General features: G+C 47.7%; 1 protein-coding gene across 1 annotated transcript in view; it reads right to left on the bottom strand.

Annotated features, from left to right (window-relative positions):
• MDGA1 (MAM domain containing glycosylphosphatidylinositol anchor 1) overlaps positions 1 to 25,221 on the bottom strand; it is a 151,927-nt gene that overhangs the window by 24,057 nt on the left and 102,649 nt on the right. The window contains exons 11-14 of the mRNA XM_005503809.4: positions 13,843 to 14,020; positions 12,776 to 12,799; positions 5,569 to 5,721; positions 4,226 to 4,360 (exon numbers count right to left, since the gene is read on the bottom strand). Coding sequence (XP_005503866.1) covers positions 4,226 to 4,360; positions 5,569 to 5,721; positions 12,776 to 12,799; positions 13,843 to 14,020 — 490 coding nt within the window. The remainder of the gene's footprint in view (positions 1 to 4,225; positions 4,361 to 5,568; positions 5,722 to 12,775; positions 12,800 to 13,842; positions 14,021 to 25,221) is intronic.

Below are 25,221 nucleotides of genomic sequence, written 5' to 3' on the forward strand. Positions count from 1 at the left end.
ATCCACCATGACCGCTCAGACACACCTTTCCACTGGTTGCATTATCTGAACTGAAGTAAAGAAGCAATTCAGTTTGGCAGGCCTTGCAGATCTCTGTTTCCTACTCAGCAGGAGGCCGTCAGGGGCATCCTTCCTCCTGACCACGAAGGCATCTCTTGCTGCAGGGTCTGTGAGAGTATCCAGCAGCAGGCAGGAGGCCATGCAGATCATAACATGACTACCACTGAGCTAGGAGACGTGAGAGAGAGGTGGCAGGGGACACCGGTGGGAGCAGTCCATTGGGGACACTGTGCCCTCAAACGTCCCCTCCCAGGCAGCCACTGGGAAGAGAGGAAGAGGAGTCTGATGGCTGAAGCAAGGACCTGAGGATATGCTCCCAACTGCAATGCTGACTCACCAAGACAACTCAACAAAGAGGCTTTTTGAACTTGATGACTGGTCACTTGCCTGCCATGGCCAGCTTCCTCTCCTGGAGAAAGCAAGCAATTCCATGTTTGATATATCGGTGCCTGCCATAAGCAAGACACCGTCATTCTTGAATACCTGGTGGAAACAGGATTTCTTTCTTTCCTTCCCTTCCCCTCCCCCTGATTTTTGTGTTTGGGCTGGCAGGATCACAGGGCAATGTGAATGCTTGCTCTGGAGGGGAGCAGACGAAGGAAAACCGATGACCAAATAACTCCATAAGAATGGGAATCGCCTCCAGGGAGCTCCCCTTCACCCTCCTCTCTCATCAGCTGAGAGATATTCAACATCACCCTGCTCTGCTAGTCACTGAATATTTTATGCCATGGCTACAAACGCTCCATTTGTATTCTGTTTCTCTCTTTCGTCATATCTATTATAAACGAGAAGTGTCTGGGAACTCTCCCAGGGAAGATTTGCCTGGATGGCTATGGATATTTTATAGTCAAATTGTGAGAGTAAACCAGCTTTCAAGTTCTGTAGAGGGTGGGAAAAAGGTAATAAAAGGGTTATTAAAAAAATAAATAAATGTCAGGATTTTATACGGCTTCTTCTCATGGTGACAGAGCTTCGGTTTTCTCCACAATGGAGCTGGAGCTGCTAGAAGAGGCTTGGGCTAGGAGATGTCCTCTTGCTGGCACCATCTGCCAACAGGAGCAATCTGATATGCCCTTGCTAAGCGCTATGGCTGGCTGAGCAGGGCTGGCGTCTGGCGTAGCAGGACTGGGCTGGCACTAGGTGAGCCAGGGATTGGAGCTGTGTCTGCAGGCATCAGGGAGAGCCGGCTACAGGGGAAGCAAGACATAGCCCATGGTTGTAGCCACCCCATCTTTACCTTTGTATCATTGCATATGTGATAGAGGTAAGAGGCCAGGGTCTGTCTCCTCATCTGACAGAAGTCCTAGCGAGAAGCCCTGTACCTGACAGGGGGGACCCTTCTCCAACCCAGGGCTAAAGAAGGAGAGCTGAAGAAACTTGTTTTGCCCGCAGGCAGGCTGATGCTTCCCCAGGCGACTCCGAGAGGCTTCCAGAACACCAAGGGCATCGAGCCTGGCACCATCTGAACAAGCTAAAGCTTTCTGGCACGGTTTCACAGACTCTGTGCAAGCCAAACCAGCCAAGGAGTAACCAACGCACATTAGAAATGTAGACGGAGCCACAAGAGCTGGTGGTGAAACAGAGCGTGTCCCAAAGGTGGGCTCATTCGTGCATGCGCAGGGATGAGGTCAGCAATGCCAGAGTGCTGCCAGGGCGGCAGTCAAGAAAAAGACCAAGTAGTGTATCAGTTAGTAAGCAGCATAGCAGGAATTATTAAAACCAGACAATTTTATGATTACTAGACATTCTTATTTTTCCTGGAGAGGTCTCAGTTTCACCCTGGTGCCCCGATAGGTAGAAGAGCAGCCAAAATGATTACAGAACATCATGACAGGCCCTGAAAGAAACTCCAGAGTAGAGAGCAGATACAAGGTACGGAATTTCAATTTGCAGACAGATATACTGTGGGTTTGCTAGACCAAGCCACATATTCCACATGCCAAGAGAAAAAGAACATTTTTTCATTTATTTCTCTTTCATTCTCTGAGTCTATCTAGTCAGTGTAATTTTAAAATAATTTATTCGCTCTCAGCTCAGCAGCACCCACCCTGGAAATCACCATATGGCATTAAAGAGTCTATCCACCTCGCACAAATTTATCAGCCCCTTTGTGCAACAAGGGGATAATGGGGAGCAGGCAGGGGCAGCAACATTGATTATGATGGGAAAAATCAGCAGATATAAGGCATCTGAAGTCAAGGAATAAAAAATGTCACTCTGCAGCTTTCTTAGGTCTTGGGAGTCACTGTATCTTTTGCTCTGGGCAATTTGTAGGTAGAACAAATGAAGAAAGAGTTAAAATGGTAAAAGCCAAAAATCTATAATGAATTGATTCCCTGGCATGTCCAGGCCACCCCATCTTCAGACAAACTACCACATGAGAGCTGTAAAACAGAGCTCCGTTCCAATAGCAAGCAAAAACTGACAGGTTTTTATTTTCCCCATGAAAATAAGTTGGAAATATGACACAGAGCTGTATTCCTAAAAGAAACAAAGCAAGAGAGGCCTCCTCCCTCCACATCTTCTTTCCTTGCTAGTCTCCCACTGGTTTGGGCCACCCCTCATTGCAATCACAAAGAATAAGATCCCTTTCGAAGCCTCCAGGAGAAGACGTGCAGGAATCAGGCAGCAAGGGGCTGACTGACCACAATGGACAACTGCAGGGAACAAGCCCACATTAACAGCTGGGCTCTGTCAGCTGAGCAAGACCAGCAGGTCCAGGAGAACCTGGTGTGAACCAACAGTGACAGTGTTGCTGGAGCAACCTTTCACTGCCGGTGTGAAGACAGCATGGAGCAGCCTGTCTGTGGGGGGAATACAGGTGCGTGCAAATACCTCCGACCTAGCTTGACTCTGAGCACAGACAGCAAATATGAGCCCTCAGAGCAAAGACAGAGACGGAGACCTGCTCAGTGAAACCACAGACCAGCCCTCACCCGCCGGCACCCATGGGTTCAGGGTTTCAGCCTCACCCCCACTGAGAGAAGGAGATTCCAGATTTTGCAGTTTAACCTCTCTGCTGTGCCACACGCTCAAGGAGACGTAGTGGCTGGACTTGGGAGCATGCTCCCTCCCAATGACATCAATGGTGCCAAGGCAGAGAGCTGTTAATTAACCCCGTTTATTGAAGGGCGGACACATTCCTGTCTGGGCCCTGATTTTTCAGTCAGGCTCCAGTCCAGCAGGTGATTAATAACCCAGCATGCTGTGGGAAGAGTGCATCTATTATTCAAATTAATGAAATTATAATCAAGAGGTGACGAATTAGCAATTGCTTCTTGACTGGATATGGAAACTCATTAGTGTGGCAGGCGCTTCTGGGGTGCTTGCTGCACTCACAGGCTTGTGGTTAGAGAGGAGGGAGTTGGGCAGAGCAGACAGCCCCTCGGCACAGCTGAGGGAACACGCATCCTGCCCACCCCAAAATAGCTGCGGCCACTAAAGAGTTCCTTGGTCCCACAAAGCCCCTCCACCCTCCACCTTCATCTCCTCTCGACAGACAGACTGTTCACCTGTTGTCCTGCTGTCTGGAGCAAGGTCACTGTGGCTGTGAGCAGGGGAAACGAGTGCACGTGGGTGCTCTTTTTTGTGGAGGGTAGGCAGCCTTATGCTGGAGAAGGAGCAAGCCAGAGGGGAAGGGGTGATGGCTGACTAGAAGATGCTGCCCCCGAGGATGGGCTGCAACAGCTTCACAACCCTGACACTGCTGGGCTGTGGGTAAGGGGCAAATATCTGAAAGCAACAGCTCACCCTAGTGCTTTGAGCACTGGAGTAGGATTCATGACTCATTTACTCAAAGGAATGGCAGGAAGACGTGCCAGGGGAGGTTGAGGTTGGGTATTAGGAAAAGGTTCTTCCCCCAGAGGGTGGTGAAGCACTGGAACAGGCTCCCCAGGGAGGTGTCACAGCCCCAAGCCTGACAGTGTTCAAGAAAAGACTGGACAACACCCTCAGACACATGGTGTGAATTTTGGTGGTGTCCTGTGCAGGGACAGGGGTTGGACTCGATGATCCTTGGTGGGTCTCTTCCAGCTCAGGACATTCTATGATTCGACATTTCTACGAATCGCTGGCTGCAGACATGGGGGGTGGAGCAGAGGCTGGAGGTCATCCCTGACAGCCTGTACTGGGCTGGGATTACCCTTCCCTGGAGGGTACTCACCGATGTGCTTCCCATACATGTGGTAGTAGAAGGAGACACAGTAATACTTGGCAGTGATGTTGTAGAGGGGGCTGATGAGCCGGGCTTTGTCTCCCGTCACCCGGGGCCGGGATGCCTCGATGAACATGTAATAACCTACAAAATGAGAGGGAAAGGTGGGGAAAGGCAGTGTGCACTGGGTCTCCTTTCCTGCAAGCAATGGGATGCCAGAGGCTGGGAGACCACTCCTCCTCTGAGAGACACAGACTTGCTCTTCTCCTGTGGCCTGCACCCACTGTGACCCTGACTAGAGCCACTTGCAGGGTATCTGCAGTGCCTCCCACCTCTGCAGTATTTAGGGGACAACAGGAAGGGCAGGCATCAGCAGATATGCTGTGAGTGCAGACAGCAGATGAGTCCCTGAATATGCACAAACACATCTGTCTGGGTGCAAAATGAGCCTTTCTTCTGCAGCATGAAGAGCACCAGAACTGGCTGCACTGTGCAAAGAGAAAACCAGAAAGAGGAGGGAGAAACCATTCCAGACTAATTTCACTGCCTCAAGCAGAGGGAGAGAGGATTCAGTATTTCTGGCCTAAACAATATTGTTATCTAAAGAGAACAATACCAAAGTAGTTGTTAACAACCCAGGGAGGAACAGATTAGCTATTTAATTTGTTGGCATCATTTTCAATGCTCAATCAGGCTGGGGTACTGAACACTAATGTGAAAAGCCATTTCCTTAGCTGGCCATTGGATGTTTCCCTTTTTTCCTGAGTTCAAAGATTTGTGCTTGCATACAAATTTACTTTCCTCATTAGAGAAACCGGAAAGTAATATCCAGCTAAAATGGGAGCATGTACTCCATGCACAGCTAGCGTGAGCAATACATAACACCAATCTCCTAAAGCCAGAGGTGAGGCACTTGCTTCCACCCTGCAGGCAACTCCTGCCTGGTCTCTCATGCTTCTGCTTCATACTAAGGAGATCTATTTGCCTCCCTGAGACCTTCTTTGAGCAAACAGCTGGCTAAAACCAGCAGGGCACTTTCTAGGTGTTAGAGATGTTCTCCTACTTGTTTATCCTTTTTTGACTTCAAAACAAGCATCAAATGCAACAAGGGCATTAGGCAGCGGGCAATTAGCTGGTAACAAGAACTAATGCTCACACTATTCCCTTAAACAAAGCCGTGGGCGTTTTAATTGTGTGTTTAATGCCAATCAGTAACATGCAAATTAACTGCCTGCTCCCTGCACCCTGTGCAGAGAAGTGTATTGTGTGGAAAGCAGATCAGCAGACTCCACCAGCTCCAGAGCCGTGGTGGGACTCCTGACAAGACAAAAGAAAACCAGAAGTATGCCTACCCTCCGGCGTACCGCTGATGTCCGTGGGTGGCCCCGTGTTGACGGTGCGCTTTGGGTTCTGGGTCAGGGCGTTCTGCCGGGTCCAGTCGAAGTTGTCCATCTTATCTTGCACGAAGCCGCAGATCTTCTCGTCCTCAAAGCGACAGGTGTTATCTGTGGGGAAGGGAAGAGGCTGATCAGCTGCTGCTTTTTCAAATCTCCTCCCCAGGGCTGCCTGGGTGCTTGCAGCAAGTTGCACAGCATTGCTGTGCCACCACTGTGGGGCAGCCCCCGACCCCAGGAGGAGGCCAAAAAGGAATATATTTGTGATTAGTATGATTATGGAAGGGTTAATCCAGGCTGATGTATGTGATGGTCTGATGAAATGGAAGAAGGCTATGAGGGCTAAAGAGAAACACAGATTCTGCTGGGAGGTCTGAGGGGGCAAATGTAGAGGAGGGTAAAAAGAGCATTGAAGGCAAACAGGCCACAAGGGCTTTTAAACCAGAACAATTTGATGGTAGAATAATTTCCCCAGGAGAGAGGAAAAAGCACCAGCAGATGACCCCCCTTTGGGCTATATATTAAACTAAACTATGGCACACATGAAAAAAATCATCTGTGGAGAAGAGGTCAGCTCAGTGCTGCAAATGTGTCATTTAGCTAGAGTACATCCAATTTCTACCAGCTAAAAGGCACATTTGATATTGCAGCTTATGCTGGTTCCCCTAACAAAATAAGTCACGTAGGTAAAAGATTTTTATGTAGGATCAACCACATGTGCAACAGGGCTCGGTTTTATTGCTATCACAAGACAGTCACACCCTACAGCAATATTGTAAGACAGGTGAAAAATCTTTTGCATAGACATAACCCAATATGGACTTGCAGAGACTGGAAGGAATTGGACTTGACAATGCTGATGATAGGAACCTTTGTGGTAAAAAGGTAGTTCCTGAGCCACAAAAACAAGGGCAAGAACCAGCTTTGCACTGCTGACACAGTAGAAGTGGGATTGAGGCAACAGGCAAAAGGGAAAGAGAAAACAGGTCCAAGAGCCTATATGAAAATTGCTCTGTGTTCTGAAAGGTCCCTGGGCAGAAAGCAGATCTACAGAATGGGCTGAGAGTGGGATCTCAGATCTTGTGAGTGGTGTAGATGCAGAAAGCACAGGTCACTTAACCTTCTGTCTTTATATAAGAGCAAGGAGGTGTGCTAGCAATTGAAAGATAAAGGTCTTAAAAGTCATGAAAGAACATATACAGAAGGGAAAATAAAGCTCTTGCTAAGGGCTTGGGATGTACTACAAAGCTCATCCATGATATGCTGGCACAAGACTCAACTTTTTGGGGTTTATGCCCCACACTATTCCTGTTATCATGCCCAGATGAAGAGAAGCGCAAACGCCTACTTGGGCTCTTGCATTGCTGTATCTTCAGTGGTGGTTTGCTCCTCTTCCTGGCCAGGAGGCTCTCTGTAGCAGGGGTGGCTCCGGCAGGACATGTAGGCCACAGCAGGGTCAGCAAGCTATGGGCTGAGTGGCAAAGATGGGATGGGAAGGGAAGCTTTCTGCCATGCCAAGTCCAAAAGTCCAGACATGGTACATTGTGATGGTAGGAGCTTCACACACCTACCATGCACACCAAAATCTGCCATCTTGCATCAGAGGAGACTACCCACAAAATTAACAGCGTCTTGACTCTGAGATGCTGAACCACCTAGTTCCTATCCTTCAGCTAAGGCCCTCCCCATTCTCTCCCATTTGGAAAGGAAAACGACCACCATCCAAACAGATATCAAAAGCCTGCAGACTCCTGTGGTAGGGGAACAGGGTCTCCACACTGTTGTTCCCCTTCTTGTCTCTCTCTAGCATCCTACCAAAGCAGTGGGAAAAGAGGAGGCAGCCTCCTGCTGTGGCCCACAAAAGGGTGTTGGCCCCCACAGGTTGAGCACTGTGCTGCAAACCATGGGCTTGGTTCATGGATCAGGGCAGCTGGGTTTTCTGTAACCTCAGCAGAAAACTGAGAGGTTACACTCCTGTGAGCTGAACACAGCCATCGGGAGCTCGGCTGGGCTGGCCACTTAACTGCTGATTAACCCTGGCTAAGTGCTTTGCATTCAATCTGCTCATTTCTAATTAGCATCCTAATCCAAATTAGCCACTGCTCCAAAGTGCAGAGCAGAGAGGGCCACATGGCAGCTGGAGCTGAAAGAGGAGGAGGAGCGGGCATCAAACAACCAACAATAGGGCAAATGCCTGTAGGGTGTCAGACAGGGCAATTGTGTGGGCTGGGGTTCCATCTCATCTCCAGCAAAACGATATGGAGGGAGAAAAGAGTGAGAAAGCAGCTTTGAATATTCCTACCCCAGCCCTCATGGCTGAGAGGAGCAAGTTCATGTCTGCACCAGACATTCACTGATCCTCAAAGCTGGAGCCCACAAGGTTTCTGATATTGCTGGCTTGGTCTAACACTGCAGATTCTCTCCATCTGACTGAAGACAAACATTTGCATGGCTCCAGCTCACAGGTTGCCAGCTACAGTTAGAAGATGCAAGTTTTCTCTTACAATGGCATTACACTACATGACTGGATCCACCGATATTGTCCTTTTGCAATCAAAGGAAGTGGGATGGTTTGCACCTCTGACCCTGTTGTGCACATGGACCTTCAGGGAGAAAGGTGACATCTTTCTCCAGCACAAAATTCCCTTAACAGACAGTATCAGGAAGAAATCAGAGCTGAAAGCCATAACACAGAGGCCTTTCAGGCAACTGAGAGGGAGCAAACCCACAAAGGACGAGACACAGAAACCAAAGGAGAGGCAGATTAAGGAGAAAACCCAAGCTCAGGTGGAGATCAGAGAGAGCTGTGCAAGACAAGAGGACTGAGGACAGTATTCTCAGCTTAGTGCTAAGGACTCGTTGTGCCAGCAGATGGACTACTGTGCCTCATCTGTAAGAAGCCCCCCACACCTGTGGGATGAGACTGCTCAGAGAAGACAACTCAAAAGCTTGAAGAGAGCTCTTTTAATGTGAAAACAGGGACCTGGTGCCATCCTCTCCTCTCACTCAGGTGCAGCTATTTCCAGAAGGCAATGCTGCTACCAGGGAGCATAAAATAAGACAGGGCCCTATGCACCACATACACCATAACATGACCAGGCTTATGCGCAACACCATTTGCTGTGCAGGAGTTTGTAACCACAGAGTGGTGCCTCTGTGTAGCTTGGGATCTAAAGGCACTTCGCAACAACTGATGAACAAGGCTTTTTAACATCTCCACGAGGTAGCAATGCTTGTTTCGATATATCTCCTGCATTACACGTGGGGAAGCAGATGCACAAAAGTACAGAGAGACACGTTTAAGATCACAGCAAAAGAGAAAGAGAATCCGAGTGCTCTGACTCCTAGTTCTTTGGTTTAAAATAAACCACAGGAAGGTAAAGCTCTGGCATATCTTGGACCTAGAAGTGGAGGTGTCCAGAATAATTAGATGTCCAGTGTGGTTTGGGACGCTGCCAGCTTGTCACTTCTGGATGGTTTATCAGCAAGGTTTATCAGGAGATCCAGCCGTAAAGAAACCTTTAAATGACCTGTCGTGTCTCAGAGGCCACAGCAGTGACCTAACTTTTGACCTTGACTGTGTGACAACTCTTCTTGCAGACCCACACCATCTGCCAGGGATCCTGGCTCAGCACTGCGGTGCAAAGGAAGCTTCCTGTTTAAAAATTAAACAGTGGATTTAAATATTGAACACAGAAGTTGTTCTCTGGATTGTTAGAGGCAAGGTGGACGTGGCAGGGGAGCTGGTTCCTCAAAGGCTGGAGTCAGTGCTGTCTTCACCAAGCAGATTTCCTTGGCAGGCTTTGCAGTGGCAGCAGCTCAAAGTGCAGAGATGTTTGCTCCTGGTTACAGACACTTCCCTGCATTCCCAGGGGAGATACCCTCTGCCGTGGCTATTAGCATTTCTTGTTGCTTTGCCTTCTTGAGAAACATAATAGAGGTTTTCATTTCAGGTCCTGAGGGGGAAGCCATCCCTGGTACCGAACTTCTGTCTGCCAGATGAATGCAAAAAATAAGAATCCTATTCTAGCTGCAGACTATGGATGAATAGCAGATGGAGCACCTTTGAATAAAACCACCTTTGTCATTTAGCTGTGGTCTGATGAATGAAACTGGCTTGGAGCATAAGGGACCATGCTTCAAGCCTCAGCTCTGTTGCAGACCTGTTGCGTGACCCACAGGCTCTCACTTTCTCTCTGGAGATAAACTTCCCCATCTAGAAGACGAAGACAATAAAAACTGTATTGCCACCTCAAAGTATGCTGGGATCTAAGAAGCAGCAATTAACTGCCTTTTCCAAGTTAAGTTTCTAAAGCATTTATAACCAGCAATGAAAGAAAGCTTCATAATACCGTAACTGGTTAGGTCATACTGGATTGCCATTTGCTTTAATATCTCCATCTGCGACAAGGGGATAATATGGCCCAGAAAATCCTATTTGCCATCACGATACAAGGGATTGGTGGCAGTCACCTTTTTTAACCTTTGCATTACACGCACTTCTGAGGAATGGGTATAGATTTGAGGAATCCAACTCTAAGCACTGGGCTCACATCTCATTCTCACATGTTCGTATCAGGGCAACAAACTCAGATTCCTCTGGATTAGGAGGTGTTACGAGGGATAGGACACACAGGCACTAGACAGTAAGCAGTGAGCCAGGCTAATCTGTAACAACCAGCATCTGGTACTGATCACCGCCCAGCGTATTTCTCCACAATCCCACAACATTTTAGCACCACACACAGCTGGACTGCAGGTATATAAGAAACAGCGTTGCTTCTCTAGAAGAACATAACACTCTGGCCAAGAGAAAGTGAAGGCTATACCCAAATGAAATTGCACGGGAGAGGTAAGAAGGACAGGGCAAATTCCCCAACACTGGAATTTAGTCATGACATTAAAACAATCAGTTATTCTAAGAAACCTTGAAGGTAATACCTTATAATTAATATAATTCTAAAACAGTCTTTTAAAGATAAGTGCTGTTTTTTAGAACCAGATCAACTGATTTTTAAAAGTTACAGTCACTCTTACTGCTAACCTCTAAATATTTGAAATCCCCAATGTCTTCTGTTCAGCTCCTCTGCTTTTACTTTGCTTTTGCTTTATAACCCCAGTACCTGGCTCTGTAACCATGCCACACGCATGCCTGCCCCAATGTCGTTAACATCTTATTAGGCTGGGAAAAAAATGCATGAAGAAATAATTGTATTAAGTGACTCTCAGAGTTTGTAAATTAATCACCATTGTGCATGCCCTTGGATCAGGCTGCCAGAAGCATTAATCATCTAATCTTTGCCTTTCACTGGAGAGCTCTCAATGTTTGCTCCCAGAATTTGGCTGGGCAGCCTAGCGTGAGGATACCTTTACAATCCTGTCCCAGCCCTTTTCCCTGGGGGTGGCGGTAGCAGCGGAAGTTGAAAAATAAGAGGTAGTAGCAAGGATTTCCATGCTACTGAGATGAGAGTTTGTGAACTGAGCTGTGGCCCAGAGACAGATCTAAGAACCTTTGGGTTCCTATTTCAGCTGGCAGCAGGTGTGAAAGGAAAGGGCATCTCCAAAAGCAAGTGTGGTGGGTGGAGCTTTAGGCAGTCAGTCTGAAGGTGTGAACTCACAGCCAAGGCCCTGATGACTGGCCCAGAGGTCCCAATATCCAGCACAGGCTGGGTAGTTTTTATCAAGGAGAAACCCAAAGTGCTGGGTTTACTGCATGAAAATACAAGCGTGCTTGAGTTATCCTCCACCAGAGGCAAATTTCATGAAGTCATTCTGGCCTCAACCAAGATGCCAAAGCAACCCCAGGCGAGCAGTTTGAAGGCTCAGTTTACAAAGACTCAGAGAGATCGACACAATAGGGCCAAAGTTGCTCTTGCTTTACCAGTGAGGCATGTAGTATAAAAGCAATTGGCAAAAGGCCAGCTCTTGTAACTTCCTCCTGCGCGCTGGGATACTTGTCTCCTCCAGCAAGTACTGAGGTACACATTCTGGAGAGGTCCCTGGCAATATGCTCAATGTTTCCCAGTAAGTCTTCTATGGAGAATGTTTAAAGACTATCAGAAAGTGGAAAAAGTAAAGCAAAGGCAATCAGGAATTAGAGCCACAAAATCCCTCTGACTCCATAAGGAGCTCCTGCTCTCAGGCAGAGTATGGTTCATTAAACCATCCTCAAAGTCTGAACTTGCAAGACTGAATGCCTCATGGTTGCCTTAACAAGATAACCCTATAATAACCTGACTCCTGGCTGCCATTGCCTAACCCTGGCTCTTCCTTCCCACTCCTACCCTGCAGCACAGCAGCAGCACTTATCTACACATATAGAGAATAAGAGATAAAAAGATTAAACACTGACTCAGCAGCTGGAAACAGAGAAAGAAACAGCTACATGGAACCACCTGCTCGCCATGGACCACCAGCAAGTAGTCTGCCCACAAGCTTTGCCTGGGTTTATATGCAACAATCAAAGCAAAGGAACTTTGTTTCATCCCCTGAAGATCATTTCACTACTACTTACAGCATGCTATACATCCTCTTTTATGTTTGATGGGCACCATCATGTTCTTGGCCAACATTCTTAGATGTGTTGTATTCTGCTCTCAAAATCAATTGGAACTCTGGGTGCTCAATAAAGATGGACCTGCATCTTGGCAGGAATGACCAGAAGGTAAATAAACAAGTAAACAGTGACGACACTGGAGGGGGAGAAGAAAGGAACGGTGCTTAAGGAGTCTGCAAGAAGAGCCAGGTCTGAGTTGGAAATTGCTCCATACCAGCCTGCAGAGATGTCAAGCAGTATCCTTCCAGGTCTGAGGATGATGGGGGATATGCATTACTTAAACACAGTTATTTTGGGGAACATTTAATAACCTGCTTACTGGATGCAGATAGCTAATGTTAAGGGGAGGGTGGGTTCAAGATCACAACCTATCCAGTCAAGGATATCAGGGAGGGATATCTCTGGTGTATATCTCCTGTCAATAACTCAAGGCAGAACAAATGGCATTACTTACTGGAAGCATTAGTGTATGCAATCTCATCCTCTTTTTGGGAAAAAGATTTGGCAAAGTCAACTGTGTATTCCAGCTGTTTGGCTTTTCTGATCTGCTGGAGACTTGACTAACATGCATTACATTCAAAACATAAAGACAAAGGTCTTGTTGCTTACCTGTTGGGTTGGGATTGTTGATTGCTGGAAGAGGAAACAGAAAAACAAGTCAGAACAGCTAGTACTCCCTCAAATCGCAAATCACAATCAAAGTCTGAAAATAAAACAAACACATCAAGAAAGGTCATAGATACATCAATCTTCTAGCAGCATCCCTGTGAAAGAGCAGCGCTCTATGTTTGCCTTGGTGATGGAACAAGATGCTGACTCTCTGATCCAATCAGCAACCAATCTTAAGAAAACCCCACCTAAGTGGTGATCCCAGAACTGCACAAGGGAACCCTTCCAGCAATTCAAGAAGTTTCTTTCTGGAGCACCCACTGGAAGCTAAAGCTTGGGTATCTGAGAGGGACATCAAAATGAGACACTGGAGATCTGAGACAACAGGTATTCTGGGGTATATACTGGTGACACTTGCCACTCCATGGGACACGAGGGTTGCACGAAATCATGCAAACATAAGATGAGGGAGATCTGTACTTTCTGCTGAAATACAGGATCCAGACACCTGAGGAAGAGTAAATAAATTAGAGGGTTGTGGGAATGGGGAGAGTTACGGGTGGCTGGGATGCTGGACAGAGAAGCATGGTCAATGGATATCAATGGGGTGATCTGGGATTCAGAGTGTTAGACACAGCTACAGGTTTACTAATGACTAGTTAAGAAAGGAACTGAGCATTCTCTGGAAAGAATGGAAGCCCCTTGAAATCCTCTTCTATGCACATGTGGCTAATGCTCAGTGTCCAGTGGTTGTCCTCTAAAATAAGCCACTGTACCTCATGAGGCTGCAGCATGGCCTGACCAGGCACTGGGGCTTTGGTTCTCTCCAGCTCATAGAGTGTGCGTCAGAGCTGCTGTGTGAAGGATGAATGGAGACTGGCTCTCAGAGGTCTCTATCTAGTGCTCTGTGTTGATGGCAACAGCCAAATAGTACCATGCCACCAAAACTCCATAGAGCAGAGAGATCCACCCAACGGTCACAGAAGAGAATGCCTACACATGCCCATGTCCCTAGGCCTGAGGCTCAGACCTGCTCTTGTAGCCAGGACCGAGGAGGAGACACCTACGTTCCATGTACCGGATGATGCGAGCAGCCATATCCCCAGCCCCAAAGCTGGTGATGGGTGTCAGGCGAACTTCATAGCTCTGAGGCACTTTCAGGTTGGGCAAGATGTGCTCCAGCAACAGGCCTTTCTCCATTTTCTGCACAGGAATGAAGGTTTGGATGGTGTTTCTCTGAGTCAGCTGCATAGGAAAAGAACCCACAGTGTTACAAAAATCTTGAAACTTGAGGAATCCTATTCACCATCTAACGCTCTATTCCTCCTCTTCCTATACAGACAAGTACACCTGGTTTATGAATAAGATCTTCATGCAGAACTGGTTTGAAAATTCCCAGCTGTGATACAGAACAGTGATCAAGAGCCTGAGCTGTCCCTGAAGAAAAGCCTTCAGGTCCTTCTGATCCAGGGGAGAACCAATGCCTCCAAGAGGGGAGGAATGAACCCAACTCACCTCCATGAGTGCACCAAGGCCCTGTGCACACACTGCATGGCATTTTGCCAGATACGCTTCAAGCCATAATTGCTGCTGCAGAATTCATTCATTTGTTGCCTGAGTTCTGTGGCATATCCTTGGGACCTGTCTACTGCCATGCTTCCTCAGCACCCTTCCATAGGATTCACCCTTGAGCCCTAGACCATGCTGCCTCTGCAGACCAGAGCAAGGGGGCTAGTTCAAGTCAGCAGTCCTCTGGAGTCACCCACAGGCTCCCTCTTCCTCTGGTGCCCACTGAGGAAGGAGCTGAACAATGCTAGCTGAACCATACCAGCTGAACATTGTTCAGTCTGCTAAGGCAGCAGGGAAGTTTCAAGGAAGCAGTGGGAAAAATATCATCGTCAAAATCACCACCACTAAAAATGATGAATTATGTGTCAGTGAAACTTTCCTGCCACAGTCATGCTCACTTGCCAGGGGAAGGACAAGAGCAAGGATTGCATTGTAAAGATGATACAATTTCCTGTCTGTTGCTGTGCAGTGCCTGGATCCCTGTGGCAAGATATGTTATTGGGGATGTTGGTCCTGGTAAAAAGACCTTTGGCAGGGCTTTCCATGCCCCAGTGTCCACTGTCCCAGACACTAAGCTTCCCCCTGCCTTTAATATATCTTCTAGGTTGACAGGTGTCATTGTAAAGGCAATTCTCCTGACAGGCAGGCTCCATGTTCATCATTAACTCTGAAGTTACAGGATGTCTGGAAGAGGGATGGAGGTTTACAGCAAATCTGTCAGCATGGAGAGTGTGGGGCAAGCAGATGGAGCGAGGTCACCGCAGGAGCGAAGACCATCAGCAAGGCATGGCAGGGGAGTAATGCAAATGTGGTGCTTCTTAAGCACAAGCACAAGCAACCCCTCCTCTGCCTGCCTCCAGCCCTAAGGTGTAAGTTCTAACTCAGAAGCAATGGCTAACACTGGAGAGCTTCCTGTGTCAGAGCTGTGTTCATTTCTAAGATGGCCAGGACCCACCTCCTCACATGAGTTGATCTGCCTACAGTTTGGATGGTGCTCCCAAGGAAAGGGGCAGGGCTGGACCACATCCTGCCATGGTACCATGTCAGGGCAGGGACTGGCCCCTGGGTATCCACGGCTGCACGTGGTTCTCACAGTGAACAATAAATTTGTATCTGCCCTAAACAGATCAAGGTGCAAATTGCTTGAGGAACTGCTTCCACCACCCTTCTCCTCTTCCAGACAAGATGGGTCAGAGGGATGGGAACTGCTTCTGTGCCTTCCCCCCAGCTCGGTGCCTTCCTGTGAGGCACCTGGGAGCAGTCCCAGTGGGCAGGACCAGGGCAGTGACTCTGAGAACCAAGCACAAACTTGGCACTGGGATGCTGCCAGGATCCATTCGTATCAACAATATTCTGCACGCACGCAAGCAAGCTGGGTGCTGATCCAGCTGGACTGCTCAGCCCTCCCATCTGCCAGACCTCCGCACCACCACACTGCCAAGCGAACGGGAGCTTGCTCCCAGCGGCATCCACCTCACCTGGGATCATTAGCACCAGACCCCCAGTTCTCTGGGAGGAGAGGAGGGGTCACAAGCCAGAAGCAGGAGGCTGTGGAGCAGAACAGCTCCTGTCATGGGGCTTTTTGGGGAGTGGAGCCTGACTGCAGAGGGATGGCCACAGCTCCTCCCTGCAGGCTGTCATGAGCCCAGGCGGTGGGAAGGCAGCCAGCAAACATGAGGAGGTCAGGAGCCATTTCCCTCATCTAGACATAACCTTTAGAAGAGAAACAAAATGGAGAGTGGGACCGAAGCCTGAGGGTGAGATTCAGACAGTGCAAATACCACCTCAGCTGGGAGTTAGGTGGAATTTGGGTATCTAAAGCCTCTGAGAGCAATGTCAAATCACTTACTCTCTCACATCACCTAATCCAGGACAAACTGAGAAATCAGCCTCCAGTCTGGACTGCAAAGCTTTAGATCCCCCAGTTGAGTGTACCATCAAGGGCATGTGGGTTTAACCAAATAAACACCTAGCTGCCACTCAGGTTTCGCTGTGAAACAGGAATCAGTAAAGGGACATATGCCCCCCATGGGTTGCAAATGCCCTGCTTCCTAGGAGAATCCTGGATCACTAAGTAAAGGGAAAGGCACAGTTGGGGCCCGGCATGTACCTTCTCTTGGAGCATAAGGGAAAAGTTTTGCAAGGGTCTTTTCCCTCCACCAAATAATTTGGACCCAGCTCTTCTCTCAGCCTGTGTCCTGTTCCTATGAAATCAGCAGCTTGGACAGACACAGCAACTGTCTGTCAGTGAGGCTGCACTCCACGCATCCTTACTATAATCCCTACAGCCCTGGCATCCCGACAGAACTGGCCCGGGATGTCTTCAGAAAGACTGGCTCTTCTGGGCAAAAAGCTGCATGGGCCAAATGTCTCCCCTGGACTAGCTGCAGCCGTCAGGAGAAAGGGCCAGGTGCACTGCCAGCACAGTTTAAAGGGCATGAAATTAGTGCAAAGGAAAAAAAGGGGACAGGTCCAACCAGCCACTTGCTCTTTGCACATAAAGCAGGTGCTGGCTCGCAGTCACTAGCACAGACCCAGCAGACAGACATTAAGGCCAAGGTCTGGCTCTGCCTCTCCCTCCCTAAACATCCTTTGCCTCCCTGATTACCAGCAGTGGGTCTGTGCAGAGCTGCATGCATCAGTCTAGCAGGAACTTATTTTTTAATCCTCTGCTTCACTCACCCACTGCTGCCCTCATTCTCCTGCTCCGTGCGTGCTCTTCTCCCATGCTACCCTGATATCTTCTTCCCTCCACCCCCTCCTCAGCCTCTTTCCTCCTGATCATGCTGGCTCAGTGCTCCAGCTTAATATTGCTGCGGTGCAGTTAATAAAGCAGAGGCAGGCACAGAGGACAGTGAAACACTGGCCACCTTAATAGAAATGCCGAAGCCTCAGTGGAGGATCTCCTGCAACAAGCTCATTCATCACCAGGCTTGGGATGCTGCCATTGGGGCCAGAACAAGAGCACAGCGCAATGCACAGCCTCATATCTGCCTTCACCTCCTTTCATTTTCAGTAATGACAGAAAGGGTATGGGAAGGGAAAACAAACAAACAAACCCACAATTTCTACCAGCTGGCTGTGGATATCACACAGGCTGCAGAGCAGAGAACATTCTTGCAGAATGGGCTCACTAAAAACACCTTACAAAGGGGAAAACCATTCTTGCGTGGGACTTATGTATTCACATGCCCAGTGTGCAACCTGCCCCTTTCCCCTGTCACTTGTAAGAAGTATTAGCAACCAAGGGAGAGCACACTCACATGTCCATATCTACTTAGCCATCAAGCCTCCAGGACCTGCAAACTAGGTCTGCCCTTTCTCGCTCCTCACCATCACATCTTGTTGGTAGGTAGTGAGCTGGCTCATGATGCTTAGAGATGATTGTCCCATTGTGACCAGCCAAGTCAGCTTGTGATCCAGCAACACACACCAAGAGCCTCAGAGAGTAAAGCAGGAGGCCACACAATCCCTGCCCCTTGCTTCCATCCCAGCTGGAATGCTGTCACAGCAATGGGATCCAAAGTATGACACTGCCACATCTACATTTTCTGTTTATGCAGGCTACTAAAGGAAAAAAGGATGTTGTTTTCAGACCGAATGATGTTTAAGCCAGGTACATATCTGCTAACAGGCATGATAAAGCCAAAGGATGTTAATAAACACATCTGTCAATAGTTAATGTTGCAGTCCTGCTCGACAAACCATATCACAGATTCACAAGACCACAATAACCTACCTGTGCTGGGACTTGGTGTGACCTGCGTAACCATGCACGTGGTCTCACAACCAGCTGCACGTTAAGCAACTGCATGCTTGTTTGAGGGAGAAATGAGAAAGAAAACCTGTTTGTTTCATCAGCAAAACCCAGGGAATTGTTTCAAACACAAACTAAAAGAATGACTAGATGATCTTTTGAGGTCCCTTCCAATCCCAAACATACTGTGATACGGTGATACTGTAAACATTAAAATAATGCGGATTACCCAACAGGCTGATCGGAGCAAAGGAACTGCTCTCTGAGCATCCAGCTTCCCAGCATTGCTATTCACTCCTGCCACTCACTCCTTACTTGTACCACTTCTTCAGCAACTTCTCAGCTCAGGGCAGGAGCCCTGGCTCTGCATTCCAGTATCTCCCCTCCAAATCCTTTCCACACACACTCCCTCTCTCTCCCTTTTTCCTCAGCCTCATTCAGATTCCCCTGGCTGCTCCTGCAGCACAAATGAGATGGGGCTGGCTGACCTGGCTCCCACTCCATCCTCATTAGCTAACTGCAGCTAACTGCAGATGTGGGGCACTGGGAAAGCTCCCAGCTCCCATCCCCAGCCAGGCTGGCCTCTCCAAAGGGAGAGCAGATGGTGGATGAAGTCAGGCTGGGGTGGTACAGGAGCCTTGCTCCCTCTGACAGTCTCCTCCCTGTACCCTCCATGTCCCGCAGAGAAGCACAACAGAAAAATGTCACCTCGGGCACACACACAGATGGTGTGTTAGGGTAAGTTCACCCACCCCAGCCCTCCTCTCACATCTATAAGTGTCAGGACATCCTGGAGGGCAGCCATGCACAGGACCAGGAGCTGTGGGGAGCCTGTTAGCACAGAAAGCACAGGTAGGTCAAATAGGTTTGAAAAAAGCGTGGGGCAATAATATGGATAAAATAATCTCCACCTGCCTTCAAGCAACCAGCAATTAAGACAGTTTTCAAAGCACCCTGGCAGCAGTAGGTACAAGGGCATCCACGTCTCTTGTGCCCAGGAGAACAGACAGCCTCAGCAAAGCTGCCCAGTTTCTCATCAGGCACAGACATCCCAGTTCAGCATGGTCCAGGGGCATGAAGAAGGTGACAGCAGCAGAAATGCACTTCTCCTCTGACAGGCAATACCACTCAGGATGTGAAAGAGTCTCACATTTTTACCACTTCAGCCTGTTTGCCAACAGTATTGGACACATTATAGAGCTCTGTCCTAGGGGGCTGCAGCCACCTTCTCACATCAGATTTCCCCTGTGGCTGCGACTGCCATGGACTCATCCCAACAAAATCCAGCTAAGACACAGCCGCTCCCTTCCAAAGTGAGTGTTGTTCACAAAGACCAGAAACAACCACACCATCGCCCTCAACATGACTGGCAGTGTCGTCTGTGGCCATAAACTGGTGACAGCCAGGAAAGATACTCCCAAGCACCTCATCCTAGGGACTGAAAGGGGCTGAGCTTTGTTATGGTGCCACTGACAACTCCTGGGATGAACAGGGGGCTCTGGAATGCAAAATGCCATGCTACCTCAGCAGACATGTCTTGTCCTCAATTTCTGCCCCAACTGCACCTCCAAAGCTACAGGATACCTTGCAGAGAGGTAACTTCAAAGAGTTTAGATGACATGGACTTCTTAAAAAAAATATTAAAAAAGAAGGAAAAGATGATGACAAGGTTTATGTGTATCAGAGTTTACAGTGTCAAAGACTGAGAGCAAATTATCCAAGGGCCAGACCCATTCTCCATTGCTGGAAAATGAGAGTCCAGATGATGAGTTCCACAGGTAAAAATAAGATCCTTGCAAATTCCTTGGGAAAAGAGGAATGAAAAATGCTCAGAAACAGGGGCAGGTGTGACATGGAAACAGGGAATACCACTGCTTATTCATTTTATGAATATACCACATCCCATCTTAAAAGCTGTTCCTGTTTGGCTTGCTCCTCCCACTGGGTGGATGTTCTGGAGCCCGACCGCTCTAATGTTCTCATTTCCAGCCTGAATTTATTCACAGTCAGCTTTCACCCACTTGATCTTGTGGCAATATCGTCCTTTAGCTTAAACAGCTCTGTTCCCTCCCTGATGCTTGACCCCCTGATGTTTTTACAGACAGCAATCACACCCCCTCTCAGCCCCTCTTTGCTTTGCTAGACTGAACAAGCTGAGCACTCTGTGCCTCCTCTTGTAACACAGACTCTCAGTTTCCCTGATCTACTCTATAATCCTTTTCTGCATCATTCCACTTGCTGCAGGTGGGTATCCCAACCTTGTGTATAGGATGCAGTAGCACTTCTCCACCTTGTCTGGAAGCACCTCAGGCTTCAACTAGAAGTGTATTTGCCCTTTCTCACACCTGCATCTTACCAGCAGCTCCCTGATGTAAACTCACATGGTTCCTCCACTTCAGTCATTTCCCACTGATGCATCACAGCAGATTTCTCTGATAAGAATCTCCATATGCATGACCTTGCATTTGTACTGCTGCACTTCATCCCACCTGAACCACTCAAATAGTTCTCCGTCTTTCAGATCTTCCGTATTATACCCTGATCCTTCACTGAGGTGTCATTGTCTCCCAACCTGGTGTCAGCTGCACAAAATTTAAGCAGCACAATCTTAAATGGAGTTGCTGATCTGACTGGCTGGTATTAGCCATGGGGAAGATGCTTGCCCCCTCAGCTGGGTAGCTGCCACCTGGAAAAGCCATATGGGTAAGTTTTGGGTAGTGGAGAAATGTGGATATGAAAACAGTCACTGTGATATTTCTCTATAATCTCTCATCAAACTTCCTGTGCCTGTCAGATTGGATTAAAATATTTTCCTGGGTCAGCACTTCATCATCACCTTGAATGGAAATGATGTCAAGCATTAACAGCATCAATTAAAGGGCTAGGATAAATTTAAACTTGGATTTATTTCATTTTCCTTGCTTGATGACCATTACCCATTAGGGCTTTCCAGAGCAAGTAATCACATCGCAAATATAAAGCTGGCATTTGCCAGACAAGCATATCAGTGAACTGAAATTCATTTCTGTGTTGTTCATCAGTCAAGCACAGGGGTTCAGATCTGGGGGGTTAAGCAAACATGGATAGCCAAAGCAAATCCATTATTCAGTCTAAATGAGGAGTCCTGGTAGCTTTTTCTCCTAAATCACCTTTAACAGAAGGCTTCCTTTGTGGCCTGAAACATTCCCAGCTCCAAAGAGAGAAGCGACTGCGACCTTCGCTAGCTACTGAGGACAGCTGGAGCCACCTAAGCCAGGAGACAGCCTCTCTCTCTACCTCTCACACACACAATCAGCTGCCCATCCTCATTATGTGCCGAGAGCAGCAGTTTACAGCTTCCCAGAGAAACCAAATTGGTCCTGTCATGAATTACTGTAAGTGCTTGTTCCACACTCTTCAATAATGTCTTTCATTAGGGGTTGATATGCAATATGTATTTTATTAGCATATGTTCCCCAGTCTAAGAAGAACAGACCTAATCTTCAGTCTGTCAGGGAAACAGTCAAGTAAAAGCCTTAACTGCATGACTGGCAACCTCATGGGCCATGGGCCTATTGCGGCATCATAGGGCTGCATGTCCTGAGGAGCGGGAGCCCAGGAGTTGGAGAAAAAAGGGCAAACTAGCACCTCTATTTGGTGATGGGTGAGAAGGGAAGGAGAGCCATGCACTCCCCAATCTGTGCAAGGAGCCTGTGTTGGAGTCACTGTGGTTAGTACTGAGCTAGACAGGTTACGTGTATGCCCAGCTATGCTTGTTATCTCCCTCCTACTGTCTCACAGACATATCTTTGATCCTGAAGGCACATCTGGTCCTTCTGTTCAGGCTGGAAGCTCTAAACCTCTGATGCAAGATCCTACGTGTTCTTCACTATGCACTGCAGAGCCTGAAATCACCTCTCTGTCTACAGCATGGGTACAGGCTAAATAAAGGACAATATCCCTCATGTTGCTTCACAGCCCCCTCCTGCCCAGAGCAATGGTTCCCACCTCTTTTGAGGTTCACATCTGAAAACCATCACTGTTCGGTGCCTTACTGGATCCAACTTTATACCCATTCCTAATCTCAGTGAGTACAGTATCCTCTTCCACACATTTACTTGCACTGGACATGACTGCCGGCAGCCAGACCCACATACGTGTTTATGTACCATGCTGTCAGCACTTCTGGCTCCAAGAAAAATCACGCAGGCTCTGCGTAGTCCAGGTTTTTTCAGCTGCAGCTATGGTGAGTTTTGAGATATTTTGTCTATAATATGGTTGTGACTTACCAGGGGAGACAAACTCCATCAACAGGAGTTGTCATCTCCCAGGCCTCTTCTTTTGGGTTCTCTACAGACACTGGCAGAGCGCACTGTCAGGGTACCTTTATCCTTAAAAACAGCAATTAATAAAGGATAAGGCTATTGTTTACCAAAGCAGAAACAGCCTTTTTAGTGGGACTCTGGGCTTCCCAGCCTCGTGCACGTAATGAAGGCATATGTCATTTTGGAGCCTATGTCCACCTTTAACTCCACTGCATTTGCAGTCCTGTCTCTGGGAAAGATGAGGCACGCAGCACAGTATATGCAGGGAGAGCCATAAAGCCCTTCACATTATTCCATGCTGCCTGCACTGGTAGCATGGCTGCATAAGTTTCATTTATTTATGAAACACAGTCAAAACCTCTATCTAGTGCCTACTCCTCTATCTAGTGCCTGTTTGTCACTAGCTACGGGAAAGACTACATCACCCTTCCAAAACCTCACCCTTCACACACTCTCTCCTCTTATCTCCAACATGTTATAGGAAGCAAGAGCCAGGAAAAAAGAACCCAAAACAATAACAGAACCAAAAAAAAAAAACCAAAAACAAACCAAAAAAAAACCCCAACACAAATAAAAGAGAGATGAAGTAGAAAATAGAAGGAGGAACAGGGTAGGGGAAGAATGTGCACAAAGAAAAGATTGAAGTAGTACGAGGAACATGGGCTCACTACTGAAAACAAGAGATGAGCAGAGTAAGCTGGAGGAAGCTGCATTACAGCTTATCGATAGGGACTCTTAGAAAGACTCAATAACTAGCATGTACCCCTTGAAGCCACTGAAGGAGTGTGGATAAGAGATGCACACAAATGACTCACTTTTATCTTTGATACCTGGCAAGCATTTTTCATCCTGTGTTCAGCTTTGTAAAAGACAAGCCAACAGCCTGCTGGATAGGAACAAGCACAATGGTGTGAAAACAACATCTCAAGCCTGCAAGGCTGATATGAGGGGCATACTGGTTGGGGGAATGTGATTATCTCTTCTCTCACATTCTTACCCTGAGTGAGCACTGAACAGTAGCATTAGGAACTGGAGATAGATGAGATTTTGCTACTAGATGTGTTTTAAGATCATATGAGCCTTTTCAGCAAGATTATTTGTACTGTTCTTTTCAGACACTGTTACTATTCCAAACAGAGCTAAGAATGGGAAAACTGTTTGTAATTATTCTCTTGTATTAGGCAAGCTGAACAATATCCTGCTTTCGCTCTTGCACAGTCAAGTACTTGAGTTGTATTAGGAGCAGTACTTATGAAAAATGGAAGTTAAGACAAAATCTCTTTTGCAAGGCACCTTACAAGTAGCAAGCCACCTTGTAAAACTTTCAGCTACCTTGTCTTGGGCAGGTTACCTTACTCAGTTTGGATAATCAGAGAAGAGAATTGGTACCATGAGACTGAGGCATAACTAACCTGCCACCACTCATACTACCAATTTTCCCAACTAACTGATTACAAATGATCTACAAACTAGGGATAACCAGCTCAGGAAAACCATGAATCATACTGAAGAACAATTTATGAATGCAAAAAAACAGAATTAGTCAGACTAATTAATTAGTTAGGCATCATTTGCTAAGCTCTTGTGGGCAAAGGGAAGTCTCAAGAGTGGCACTGGAAGATGTCAGGCAGACCTAAAGGGAAAACCTCATCCCACAGCTCCCAGACATTTCCACTGAACCCACCTGACCTCTCAGTGCTGGTCAGGCCCGTGTCTGGCTTTCCCTGGCCAGCCTAATAGAAATCACTCCTGTCCTCTGGATGACAGGGCTCGCAACAACTGTGGCCAGGCAGATGCCTCTGCCTGCAGTGAGCAATGGCCAGGAGGCCTTCCTTTGCTCTGCTGTTGCCAACTTAGTCAGTAAAGCACACATACATGAAATGTGAAAAAAGCTCCTTGTTTCCCACCCCCATCAAACATCCAGCTGTCTTGGAGTCTTCCCTGACAGCACAGGTAGAGAGAACCTTGTTCTAACAGCTGGTCTCATCGACACATCATCCCCCATGACAGATTGCTAGGGACAAAAAGAAAGATGGCTCAGCATGCTGTCAGCTGCAGTGATTGACATTGTGTCCCATTTTCAGGCAGCAGAGAGCACAGCTGAGGCAGGATCCTGCCCTCTCTGCTCCCAAATGCCTGTGGCAAAGTTGCTGCTTTACCCCCAGGTCCCACACAGCAACCTCATTAAGCTTCAAGCACAGCTTGTCCATCAAATGCTATTGATCAGCCAGCTCTCCTTCTACCCGTGCATGGCTGCCACTCAATCCCACTGCACGTCCCAAACTTCTCCTCTTGCAGCCTAAAAAGGCAGTGTCACCTCCCCCTTCTCTTGCTTTCCCTGGCTTTGTATCATGATGGCTATTCAAACCATCCACCAAGCACACCTCCTCTTGACACACTGGCTTCTTTCTGCATCCTTTCTGCCTCCCTCAGGGCTGCATTCTGCACAGCATCACGTATGCCACTAGCACAACTGAAGGCAATTGACTTGAGAGCACAAATATAATCTGCCTATTCTCACTGCATGAACAGAAGTTGAAATAAAAAAATTAAAAAAAAAAATCAGTGGGAGAGATGGGAGATTTAAAGCTGAAAAAACACCTTTTCCTGCTACAGGGGACGACTCAGCAGGTAGGTAGAATTGTGTTGATTTGACATTGTCCCATATGACAGCAGCCTGTGATCAGACATCAAACTGGCAGGCAAAAAGGAAGACAGGACTACAGCAGCTTCCTGGCAGGCGTGACTTATAAGCCATTCTACAACAGAAGGTCTGCTCTGAGATTCAGTCCTGGGCAAACATGGAGAGGCGAAGT

Source organism: Columba livia, chromosome 3 (assembly GCF_036013475.1).
Source record: "Columba livia isolate bColLiv1 breed racing homer chromosome 3, bColLiv1.pat.W.v2, whole genome shotgun sequence".
In the NCBI taxonomy this organism is placed as follows: domain Eukaryota; kingdom Metazoa; phylum Chordata; class Aves; order Columbiformes; family Columbidae; genus Columba; species Columba livia.